This window comes from Oncorhynchus masou, chromosome 21, assembly GCF_036934945.1.
Source record: "Oncorhynchus masou masou isolate Uvic2021 chromosome 21, UVic_Omas_1.1, whole genome shotgun sequence".
Classification (NCBI taxonomy): Eukaryota; Metazoa; Chordata; class Actinopteri; order Salmoniformes; family Salmonidae; genus Oncorhynchus; species Oncorhynchus masou.
The window spans coordinates 35,299,920-35,312,231 of NC_088232.1; the positions used below are offsets into that span (position 1 = coordinate 35,299,920).

Below are 12,312 nucleotides of genomic sequence, written 5' to 3' on the forward strand. Positions count from 1 at the left end.
ACCTCATTAAAATAGACCTAATCAGCATAGACCTCATTAATATAGACCTAATCAATATAGACCTCGTTAATATAGACCTAATCAATATAGACCTCATTAATATAGACCTAATTAATATAGACACAATCAATATAGACCTAATTCATATAGACCTAATCAATATAGACCTAATTAATTAGGTCTAATTAATATAGACATAATCAATATAGACCTAATCAATATAGACCTAACCAATATAGACCTAATTAATATAGACCTAATCAACATAGACCTAATTAATATAGACCTAATCAATGTAGACCTCATTAATATAGACCTAATCAATATAGACATAATTAATATAGACCTCATTAATATAGACCTAATCAGCATAGACCTCATTAATATAGACTTAATCAATATAGACCTCGTTAATATAGACCTAATCAATATAGACCTCATTAATATAGACCTAATCAATATAGACCTTATTAATATAGACCTAATCAATAGAGACCTAATCAATAGAGACCTAATCAATATCAACCTAAAATCGAATTAGTATAGGCCTAATTAATATAGATATAATCAATATAGACCTCATTAATATAGACCAAATCAATATAGACCTCATTCATATAGACCTAATTAATATAGACCCAATCAATATAGACCTAATTAATATAGACCTAATCAATATAGACCTAATCAATGACCATAGCTAAATATCATTAGGCACACTGTTTTGTAACAGATGTGTATTTCCATGTATCATGTCGCCAGAATACATGCAGTTTGGATGCTGGAATTATTTGGGTGGAAGACCAGGCAGTTAGCCTACTTTTAGAAGTGATTTATTTGACAACCAGATGAAAATATCATGACCGGTTGTGTTCATGCCACATTAAAAGGTCATTCATTTTTAACATTAAATTACGTCTTTATTATTAGGCCCATAAAACAAAATGTAATGCACTTTACTTTTGACTACTTTAATACACTATAAGTGAATTTGTGCAAATACTTACGACATCTTCAAATGGGGGACTAAATACATAAAGTGCTTTCATTTCTAAACGGTAGAACAGATACGTCTCAAAATACCCTCAAATTAAAGGTGACATTCTGTACTGTCACCTCATACGAAACATTAGATCTCAAATCCATATTCTAGAACCAAAAGTTACTAAAAGTTGCTTCATTATGCAAATAAATACGGAGGAGAATGGATCAAATCAATGCACTACTGCCGCTAAAAGCTAACCATGATTATAATCTAGCACATCTATAAATAATCTACATGGATTAGCGGAAAATAAGCGGAACCCTGTCCTGTGGCTACATCATACATACCATATCTGCATTTGGGTGTGCAGCCCCACACTATAATGACTGCTGTACAAAGACACAATCACTACAACGACCCCTGAACAAAGACAAAATTGCACAAAATATCTTTAATAGATATAAACATTTTTATACATCACAGCTCAAAGGAAAGATCATCACATGCTGTAAAACATGAATGAAGGTGCAAATTATGATGAGCATCAGAATCCTTTGTTATATACAGGGTGTACAGTGTAAGACCATACGGGAAAGCTTGGAGGTTTAATAGTACAACTGACTGTAGACATGGAGGGTCTCCCAAGTCGCACCATTAACAGGTGTCAGGTCTCCCTTCTAAGCAGACCAATGGTCAGGTTGGACTCACTAATAGACTTACAGAGGACTGTAACCGGCATTTCAGGACCATAACCTCTTTATATGGCATGGCATACAGTAGCGATTTCATCTACAGAGAGTAGAAAAGGATCACGTGTGGCACCAGAGGCCTTCTAAAACGCTGCGGACCAGGATCGAGTATAGTACATATTGCCATGTAATCTGACATGTTATAATCACAAGGTGGCCCTGTGGATCCAAAACCGCAGCCAGGCAAGGAAGGAACCATACCAATATTCTGGTAGGATATTAAAATAGATCAAGAAGAATTAATATTGTCACTATGAAGTTCATTGAACAGTAACCCTCTCCTTCCAGTCGTCCACCCAGACAGCCCAGTTGTTTTCACACAGAAACCAATAGTACAATCTGGTACTACTGCATCCAGTAAGCCCATTTTACTCTCCTGAAATGAGGTCACTCCATAGAGAGACATGGGGAAGTGGCAAAACGATATCCGTTTTTTTTCAGTGGTAACATTTCTGTTCATATATATTTACAAAATCAATTGTTGAACAGCTGTAGTTGATGATGAATTGTCATCATTTTTCAACACAGTGGATGTGTAATACCACAACCACTTACTGCTCAGTGAGGTTTTATAGGAGGAGAGAGAGGATGGAGAGGGAGAAAGACTGAGAGATCAACAGCATGCAATCTTTTCTTTAGGATTTGCTGGCACTGTACTGTAGTGTCCCTGCATGTCTGACAGAGCTGTATTAACTTCCCTGGGCTATGATGATCATGACAATAATAAGCTTGGCAAATCAGTTCATGATGGGACCGTTGAAGACCAAAGTGATTCAGTTCATGTTGATCATATAGCATTTAGATCCACTGTGAATCGGTCCATGTCAATAGCAGAATCACAGTTAATGTAGAAGGAATCAAAGACCAACTCCTGTGGTTCTGAGCACCCATCGTGTGAATCAGTTTAAGTTTGAGTGTGTTGTGGTCACGTGTGTTCAGGTGCTCCTCCTGTCTGCTGCACATAGACGGAGTCAGTTCATGTCGATGGTGTTGAAGACCCACTCTGTGAACTTCTTGAGCTTGGCCGAGGCGCTGTAGGACTCCTCGTGGAGCCGCTGGTTGTGCTCTCTCAGGCTCTGTATCTGGGCCTGCAGGGACACCTTGGTATCCTTCTCCTGGACACACACATAGGGGGAGTCATCAATAACACAGAGAGGAGAGTACAAGATGGCTAGGCTAAGACTCGGGTGCTAGAGGTCTGGTTGTGTCTTGTCTCACCTTAATAAGGTCATCCTGCAGCAGCTTCACCATTGACTCCAGCTGGCTGACCTTCCCCATCAGACAGGCTGGGCTCTCACTGTGGGAGGGGACACACTGTTCACTGCCATATTCTAAACTAAAACAAGACTAGCATGACCTGGGCCAAATTGGCTTAGGCAGAGGAGTTGAATAATAGGCAAAGGAGTTGAATAATTCCTGGCCATGTGACCTAGCTGGGAAAAACTGGGCCCACGTTGTAGGATAAACTCCTGGCCCTACCTATGTCTACAGAATTATCTGGACGTGCATGGTAAATGGGTCTTACCCAGGCGAGGGGTGTCTCTCTGGGGCAGCCTGGGGTTCTGCCTGCTGGGGGCTGGTGTCTGTGACCTCTGGCCTGGAGCTTTCATCATTTACAGATAACAGTCTCTGAACTGCCAGAGAAAAACAGAACAGTTACAGCTTCAGTAACAGCTCATATGGACAACACAAAGCAATGAGACAGAGTGCCACTGCCCTCTGCTGGTAAAGATAATACATCTCTAGCTTACTTTGCCTACCCTCGAAGGCCTTGGCAGCATCTACCAGGTTTGACCAGTCCAGAGCGTGGTCAGCTCCAGAGTTAGGTAGGGGTATGAGGCCTGGGTCCCCCAGCTGCTGCCTCATGCCCCCCTGGTCCTGGCTGGACAACTCACACAGGTCACCTGAAAGGGGGGAGGAGAGAGGGAGGAGAGACAGCAGATTACCAAAAAGCCCCAAAATATCAGAAGCCTTTCCCATCAAATAAAGCACTAAAAAAGATGACCAATTATACTCCATATACACATAATGGTAAACACACTTAAACCTCTTGGTACTAGGGAACAGTATTTTCATTTTTGGAAAAAAAAACGTTCCTGTTTTAAACGGGATATTTTGTCAGGAAGAGATGCTACAATATGCATATAATTGAACACTCTAACGTTTCCAAAACTGTAGAGATATTGTCTGTGAGTATAACAGAACTGATGTTACAGGCGAAAGCCAGAGACAAATCCAATCCGGAAGTGCCCCAGGTTTTGAAAACTCTGCGTTCCAATGACTCCCTATTCAGCTGTGAATGTACCATCAACGAGCTTACGCTTTCTACGTATTCCCCAAGGTGTCTACAGTATTGTATAGTATAGTTTTACGCATTTCTGTTGAAGAATAGCCGTATGGTGGTTCCGAGAGAGATTCTTGCGTAAAATACAGAGGTAGCCATTACTCCAATCGGTCCTACCGAAAAACTAATTGTCCCAACGGATATATTATCGAATAGATATTAGAAAAACACCGTGAGGATTGATTATAAACAACATTTACCATGTTTCTGTCAATATTATGGAGCTAATTTGGAATATTTTTCGGCCAAACGTGAAGAACAAACGGAGCTATTTCGCCTACAAAAATAATATTTTGGGAAAAAATGAACTTTGGCTATCTACCTGGGAGTCTCGTGAGTGAAAACATCCAAAGTTCATCAAAGGTAAACGATTTAATTTGATTGCTTTTCTGATTTCCGTGCTAGCAAGGCATAATGCTATGCTAGGCTATCGATAAACTTACACAAATGCTTGTCTAGCGTTGGCTAGCGTTCATATTTTGAAAATCTGAGATGACAGGGTGATTAACAAAAGGCTAAGCTGTGTCTCAATATATTTATTTTGAGATTTTCATGAATAGGAATATTTTCTAGGGATATTTATGTCCGTTGCGTTATGCTAATTATTGTCAGGCGATGATTACGCTCGCACATGCGGGTTTGGGAATATCAAGAGGAGGAGTTATGGCATTAATCTGATAACACTTCTAAGATAAACCCTGCTCCCCTGGTTTGAGATAGAACTCAATTGGAATGAAATGGCATTCCCTTTACTCAAGGATAATTTGCAGGATAATCTGAGGCTCACCCAGAGACTTATGTGAGGGTTGTCGGGGTGGCGCGTGGCGGGCGGTGGGCGAGCGGGGCACGGTGGAGCAGTTGAAGAGCAGATCGCTGGGTGTGTCTCTGTGCCCACTGTGCGAGGGCTCCCGCTGGCCACTGTAGATGCTCTCATCTGAGAGGGTCCTCTGCAGGGAGCGCCGGCTGGGTGGGGGGACAGGGAATGAGGGCTGAAGAGAGTGAGGGGGAGAGAGAGGAGCACTGTGAGGCTGCTGATTGACCTATACACTCAGACTTTAGCATGTTGCACAGTTTACGTGGCAAAGCAAGGGAGGGAGTTTGGATTCATCAAGCAAATACTCACATCAACTACTCTGGAATACATATTTTATATACAGTACCAGTCAAACGTTTGGACACACCTACTCATTCAAGGGTTTTTATTTATTTGTATTATTTTCTACGTTGTAGAATATTAGTGAAGCCATCAAAACTACGAAACAACACATATGGAATCATGTAGTAACCAAAAAAGTGTTAAAACAAATCAAAATATATTTTATATTTGAGATACTTCAAAGTAGCCACCCTTTGCCTTGATGACAGCTTTGCTCACTATTGACATTCTCTCAACCAGCTTCAATAGGTAGTCACTTCAATTGCATTCCAATTAACAGGTATGCCTTGTTAAAAGTTAATTTGTGGAATTTCTTTCCTTCTTAATGCAGGGGGGTATACAGAAGATAGCCATATTTGGTAAAAGACCACGTCCATATTATGGCAAGAACAGCTCAAATAAGCAAAAAGAAACAAGAATCATTAATTACTTTAAGACATGAAGGTCAGTCAATTCGGAAAATGTCAAGAACTTCGAAATTTTCTTCAAGTGCAGTCTCAAAAACCATCAAGCGCTATGATGAAACTGGCTCTTACAGTGGGGCAAAAAAGTATTTAGTCAGCCACCAATTGTGCAAGTTCTCCCACTTAAAAAGTTGAGAGAGGCCTGTAATTTTCATCATAGGGACACTTCAACTATGACAGACAAAATGAGAAAAAAAATCCAGAAAATCACATAGGATTTTTAATGAATTTATTTGCAAATTATAGTGAAAAATAAGTATTTGGTCACCTACAAACAAGCTGTCCTCCACTCGTTACCTGTATTAATAGCACCTGTTTGAACTTGTTATCAGTATAAAAGACACCTGTCCACAACCTCAAACAGTCACACTCCAAACTCCACTATGGCCAAGACCAAAGAGCTGTCAAAGGACACCAGAAACAAAATTGTAGACCTGCACCAGGCTGGGAAGACTGAATCTGCAATAGGTAAGCAGCTTGGTTTGAAGAAATCAACTGTGGGAGCAATTATTAGGAATTGGAAGACATACAAGACCACTGATAATCTCCCTCGGTCTGGGGCTCCACGCAAGTTCTCACCCCGTGGGGTCAAAATGATCACAAGAACGGTGAGCAAAAATCCCAAAACCGCACGGGGGGACCTAGTGAATGACCTGCAGAGAGCTGGGACAAAAGTAACAAAGCCTACCCTCAGTAACACACTACGCCGCCAGGGACTCAAATCCTGCAGTGCCAGACGTGTCCCCCTGCTTAAGCCAGTACATGTCCAGGCCTGTCTGAAGTTTGCTAGAGAGCATTTGGATGATCCAGAAGAAGATTGGGAGAATGTCATATGGTCAGATGAAACCAAAATAGAACTTTTTGGTAAAAAAGAATGCTGAGAATGCATCCAAAGAACACCATACCTACTGTGAAGCATGGGGGTGGAAACATCATGATTTGGGGCTGTCTTTCTGCAAAGGGACCAGGACGACTGATCTGTGTAAAGGAAAGATTGAATGGGCCATGTATCGTGAGATTTTGAGTGAAAACCTCCTTCCATCAGCAAAGGCATTGAAGATGAAACCTGGCTGGTTCTTTCAGCATGACAATGATCCCAAACACACAGCCCGGGCAACGAAGGAGTGGCTTCGTAAGAAGCATGTCAAGGTCCTGGAGTGGCCTAGCCAGTCTCCATATCTCAACCCCATAGAAAATCTTTGGAGGGAGTTGAAAGTCCGTGTTGCCCAGCAACAGCCCCAAATCATCACTGTTCTAGAGGAGATCTGCATGGAGGAATGGGCCAAAATACCAGCAACAGTGTGTGAAAACCTTGTGAAGACTTACAGAAAATGTTTGACCTCTCTGTCATTGCCAACAAAGGGTATATAACAAAGTATTGAGATAAACTTTTGTTATTGACCAAATACTTATTTTCCACCATAATTTGCAAATAAATTCATTAAAAATCCGACAATGTGTTTTTTTTTCTCATTTTGTCTGTCATAGTTGAAGTGTACCTATGATGAAAATTACAGGCCTCTCTCATCTTTTTAAGTGGGAAAACTTGCACAACTGGTGGCTGACTAAATACTTTTTTGCCCCACTGTATGAGGACCTCCACAGGAAAGGAAGACCCAGAGATACCACTGCTGCAGAGGATAAGTTCATTAGAGTTACCAGCCTCAGAAATTGCAGCCCAAATAAATGCTTCACAGAGTTCAAATAACAGACACATCTCAACATCAACTGTTCAGAGGAGACTGTGTGAATCAGGCCTTCATGGTCGAATTGTTGAAAATATACCACTACTAAAGGACACCAATAATAAGAAGGGACTTGCTTGGGCCAAGAAACACGATCAATGGACATTAGAGCGGTGGAAATATGTCCGTTGGTCTGATGCATCAAAATTTGAGATTTTGGGATCCAACCGCCGTGCTTTTGTGAGACGCAGAGTAGGTGAATGAATGATCTCCACATGTGTAGTTCCCAACGTGAAGCATGTAGGAGGTGTGATGGTATCGGGGTGCTTTGCTGGTGATATTGTCAGTAATTTATTTCGAATTCAAGGCAAACTTAACCAGCATGGTTAACACAGCATTCTGCAGCGATACGCCATCCCGTCTGGTTTGCACTTAGTAGGACGATCACTTGTTTTTCAACAGGACAATGACCCAACGCACCTCCAGGCTGTGAAAGGGCTATTTGACCAAGAAGGAGAGTGATGGAGTGCTATATCAAATTACCTGGCCTCCACAATCACCCAACCTCAACCCAATTGAGATGATTATGGATGAGTTGGACTGCAGAGTGAAGGAAAAGCAGCCAACAAGTGCTCAGCATATGCGGGAACGCATTCCAGGTGAAGCTGGTTGAATGAATGCCTAGAGTGTGGAAAGTTAGCATCAAAGCAAAAGGTGGCTACTTTAAAGAATCTCAAATATAAAATATATTTATATTTTTGAAAAACCTTTTTGGTTACTACATGATTCCATATGTGTTCTTTCATAGTTTTGATGTCTTCACTATTATTCTACAATGTAGAAAATAGTAAAAAATAAAAAAAAACCCATGAATGAATAGGTGTGTCCAAACTTTTGACTGGTACTGTATATTTCAAATGTGATTTCTAATCAATGTAACAATAACGTCCATAGTAAAATGGATGATGGTGACAAAGCGTTGCCAGCTACCTTTTGATCGTGGGAGGAGGGCGGGGGGCTGTCCAGGGTGATGAGTTTCTTCAGTTCTTCCTGCAGGTTGGACTTGTTGACCCGCTGGGGCGATTGGGCCCTGAGTTGGGCCCGGAGCTGAGGGTTGCCACCCAGCAACCCATCACTCTGGTGACGTCTGAGGAAGATGGAGAGTGAAGACCAGCAGTTTTATGTTGCAGTTCTCAGTTGAACCACAGGGTGGGAGTGTTGCACTTGTTTATAAACAAACGTGAGCCATGACTGAGGTGAGAAATGCATCTCAGTCGACTCAGATCTTAAGCCTCCATAACATCAACAATCTAGGACAGTAGGATTTGTTTGTATGGGGAAAGAACATTCTTTCACAACAAGACTCACAGTGTAATGGTCTCATTGACCTATCAATAAACACACGTATGTTCAACATTCCTTCTCTATTTCCCCCCATGCTTACTTGCGTATGTTGCCAAAGTCCACAGAGTTGATGGTGCCTCCAGGCTTCCTCCAGCCGATAAGGAACTTGGAGGTGGCTCCCTGGCGGGGGTAGAAGCTCTTGGGGCCTCCAGGGGAAAGGGAAGTGTGGGTGGTAGGGGAGGTGGTCAGGGCTGACTCCTCCTGGGAGGAGCTGGGGCTGCAGCCTGGACCCATGGGACTGCCTGAGTGGCCCGAACTCAGAGTACTGGGAGGAAAAAGAAACGACTATTATTGGTATATTTATAAACTGGGTGGTTCGAGCCCTAAATGCTGATTGGCTGAAAGCCGTGGTATATGAGACCATATAGCACGGGTATGACAAAACATTTATTTTTACTGTTCTAATTATGTTTGTAACCAGTTTATAACAGCAATAAGGCACCTCAGGGGTTTGTGGTATATGGCCAATACACCATGGCTATGGGCTGTATCCAGGCACTCCATGTTGCGTCATGCATAAGAACAACCCCCAGCCGTGGTATATTGGCTATAGTCTCACCCTCTGCCTTATTGCTTGATTAAACACTACCGTTCAAAAGTTTGGGGTCACTTTGAAAGAAAATATATTTTTTTGTCAGCTTCATTAAATAGTACCCGCAAAACACCAGTCTCAAAGTCAACAGTGAAGAGGCGACTCCGGTAGCTGGCCTTCTAGGCATAGTTCCTCTGTCCAGTGTCTGTGTTCTTTTGCCCATCTTAATCTTTTATTTTTATTGGCCAGTCTGAGATATGGCTTTTTCTTTGCAACTCTGCCTAGAAGGCCAGCATCCAGGAGTAGCCTCTTCACTGTTGACGTTGAGACTGGAGTTTTGCGGGTACTATTTCATGAAGCTGCCAGTTGAGGACTTGTGAGGCGTCTATTTCTCAAACTAGACTCTAATGTACTTGTCCTCTTGCTCAGTTGTGCACCGGGGCCTCCCACTCCTCCTTCTATTCTGGTTAGGGCTAGTTTGTGCTGTTCTGTGAAGGGAGTAGGACACAGCGGTGTCTAAAGAAGGACAGTTTTATTGCTTATTTAATTAGCACAACAGCTTTCAGCTGTTCTAACATAATTGCAAAAGGGTTTTCTAGTGATCAATTAGCCTTTTAAAATGATAAACTTGGATAAGCTAACACAACATGCCATTGGAACACAGGAGTGATGCTTGCTGATAATGGGACTCTGTACGCCTATGGAGATATTCCATAAAAAAATCAGCCGTTTCCAGCTACAATAGTCATTTACAACGTTAACGATGCCTACACTATATTTCTGATCAATTCGATGTTATTTTAACGGACAATTTTCTTAGCTTTTCTTTAAAAAACAAGGACATTTCTAAGTGACCCCAAACTTTTGAACGGTGGTGTATATACATTTCTGTAATGTGCACTCATCTATGAACACATTTCTGTAAAAGTTTCAAAACTATTTCAAAAACACCTGGTACTTTTCACTACTTTTCCCCACACACTACATTTCTGACACTTCCACATCTGAAATGAGAGAAATGAATAGGTCACAGTGTCCTTGGACTTCTTCTACTTTAACATTTCAAACAATATTTCTCCCCAGTTTGTCTTGAAAGCGAGCGTCTCCCACCTCAGACATGCTGTGTGTACATTAAAACAAAGTCACTAGTCTGGTGGTGCTGGAGTTATTTCAGGGCCACAGAGGAGAGGCTGAGGAGAGGAGGAAAGCCTCTGTTCCCTCAAAGGAACGGTGGTTTAGAGTGTTAACAGTGTTGAGCTCACACATTCAGCATTCCTCAGTGTTTCAAGTGCTCTCTTTCTCTTTGTGAGAATCTAGCTCACACACACACACACACACACACCAGATTGCAGCTTGCTACCTCTCTCACCACAAAGTGCAAGGCTTGGGAGTTTTCCATCTGGGACAATAGGGGATATATATGGACTACAATGCATCACTGTCTGCTTAATGAAACATTGATACGTGAGAGGAAATATTGGCTGCATAAAGAGCTGACTGTAATAGAACTCTAGTGTAGCACAACACAGGGAGGCACACACCTGGAATGGGAAGCAGCATCACTGAGGGTGTAGGAGCCACTGTCTGGGGCTGAGGGGAACACAGGGGGGCTCAGGGCGGGATCCTCGCCGCTCCCTGGGGGGGCGGGTGAGTCTGGGGCTGAAGGAGAGGTCTCTGGGGCCCGCCGCTCTCTGGCCCTGGAGCCCCCGGACCCTGAGGCCCCGTAAGAGGTAGCGTCGATGCCGCTGTCTGTGGACTCCCGCTGCAGGTAGCCGTTGAGCTCTGAGTCAGGCCGCACCCCCGTCCTGCTGGAGCCAATCTCATACCACTTCTCATCACTGTGGGCGGAGCTGGAGGCGTTACTGGACAGTGTGTTACTGCCTGATTGGCTGGAGGAATAGGAAGTTTCCACCTGTAGAGATAGGGACCATAAAGTCACTTCCTGGTTGTTTGACCACAGTAAATAAAGACGGCTACTTTGGCATAGACAACAATACATTGCCAAGCTAGCTATATTCCTATGTCTATCTGCCAGAGCTCAAGGTCCTGTAAGTCCACTACAGCCTCTTCACTAAACCTTAAAATACATATTTGGTCATATTTGTGCCTGCTGCCTGACCTTGATGTTAATGTTGGGGGATAGGTGCCCCCCCTGCTCCTGGAAACGAGGTACTGCAGCCTTGGAGGCAGCTAGGTCTGGGAGGGACAGGAGCAAACAGAGGAATGAGACAACCAGATAACAAAATGAGTAACATAGAGAGGTGATCCTATATCTGACTGTCACCCTCTGTATCACCCAAAACACCAGACAGGACATGGGCATTTTCTAAAGCATGTCCTCATACCTGTTGTGGCTCTATCGGCTCCCCTGTTGGCCCCCTCCCCCTCTCGGAGCCATCCGGTAGCAGGCTTAGCCCCGTTAGACCCTTCTCCAACTCCCTGACGCTCAGCAGACACAGGGGAGTGACGGTTATTGTTGTCAAACCTGGGAAAGAGATGGAAGAAGAGGGCATCATGTCAGGCTGCATTATTTACTGAAGAAGAGTAGTTGATCATATCAGTTAGTACAACGTATCATTATATTTCCGTCATTTCCTTTCTGTTGTTGGATAACTCCCAAAGAATGAATTAAAGTAAATACAGACTACATCTGGAAATAAAGCAATGAAAGCGAAACCCTGCAGCGAATTTGGGTCTGTGTATGATCGGGATATGGTCTGGATGGGGCCTGAGTGTTCTCTCACCCGTCTGGCATGGACTTCTGTCTCCAGTGGTTGGAGCCTGCACTCCCGGCGTCTGTGTAGGAGAGACTGGTGGGGGAGTTGCGTGTGTGTGGAGAGCGGCCCATTATGATTGAACAGGCCAGGGCATAGTTATCATTCCCTGGGGAATACCTGAGAGAGGGATACATACCAACATACATAGGGAGTTATCATTTAGGTTATTTCAATATGTTTAATGACAGAAAGAATGGTTACACCACTACTGGTGAG

General features: G+C 42.9%; 1 protein-coding gene across 2 annotated transcripts in view; it reads right to left on the reverse strand.

Moving 5' to 3' along the window:
* Positions 1–1,421: 1,421 nt before the first annotated feature.
* The window catches only part of LOC135508233 (signal-induced proliferation-associated 1-like protein 1), a 69,796-nt gene continuing 58,905 nt past the window's right edge, over positions 1,422–12,312 (reverse strand). The window contains exons 11-21 of one of the 2 annotated variants that reach the window (XM_064928281.1): positions 12,064–12,213; positions 11,665–11,804; positions 11,439–11,515; positions 10,861–11,231; positions 8,828–9,052; positions 8,374–8,530; positions 4,866–5,067; positions 3,495–3,638; positions 3,260–3,368; positions 2,953–3,031; positions 1,422–2,849 (exon numbers count right to left, since the gene is read on the reverse strand). In XM_064928281.1, coding sequence (XP_064784353.1) covers positions 2,706–2,849; positions 2,953–3,031; positions 3,260–3,368; positions 3,495–3,638; positions 4,866–5,067; positions 8,374–8,530; positions 8,828–9,052; positions 10,861–11,231; positions 11,439–11,515; positions 11,665–11,804; positions 12,064–12,213 — 1,798 coding nt within the window. In that variant the 3' untranslated portion in view covers positions 1,422–2,705. Of the gene's footprint in view, positions 2,850–2,952; positions 3,032–3,259; positions 3,369–3,485; positions 3,639–4,865; positions 5,068–8,373; positions 8,531–8,827; positions 9,053–10,860; positions 11,232–11,438; positions 11,516–11,664; positions 11,805–12,063; positions 12,214–12,312 lie in introns of both variants that reach the window. The other variant, XM_064928280.1, reaches the window with a different exon arrangement.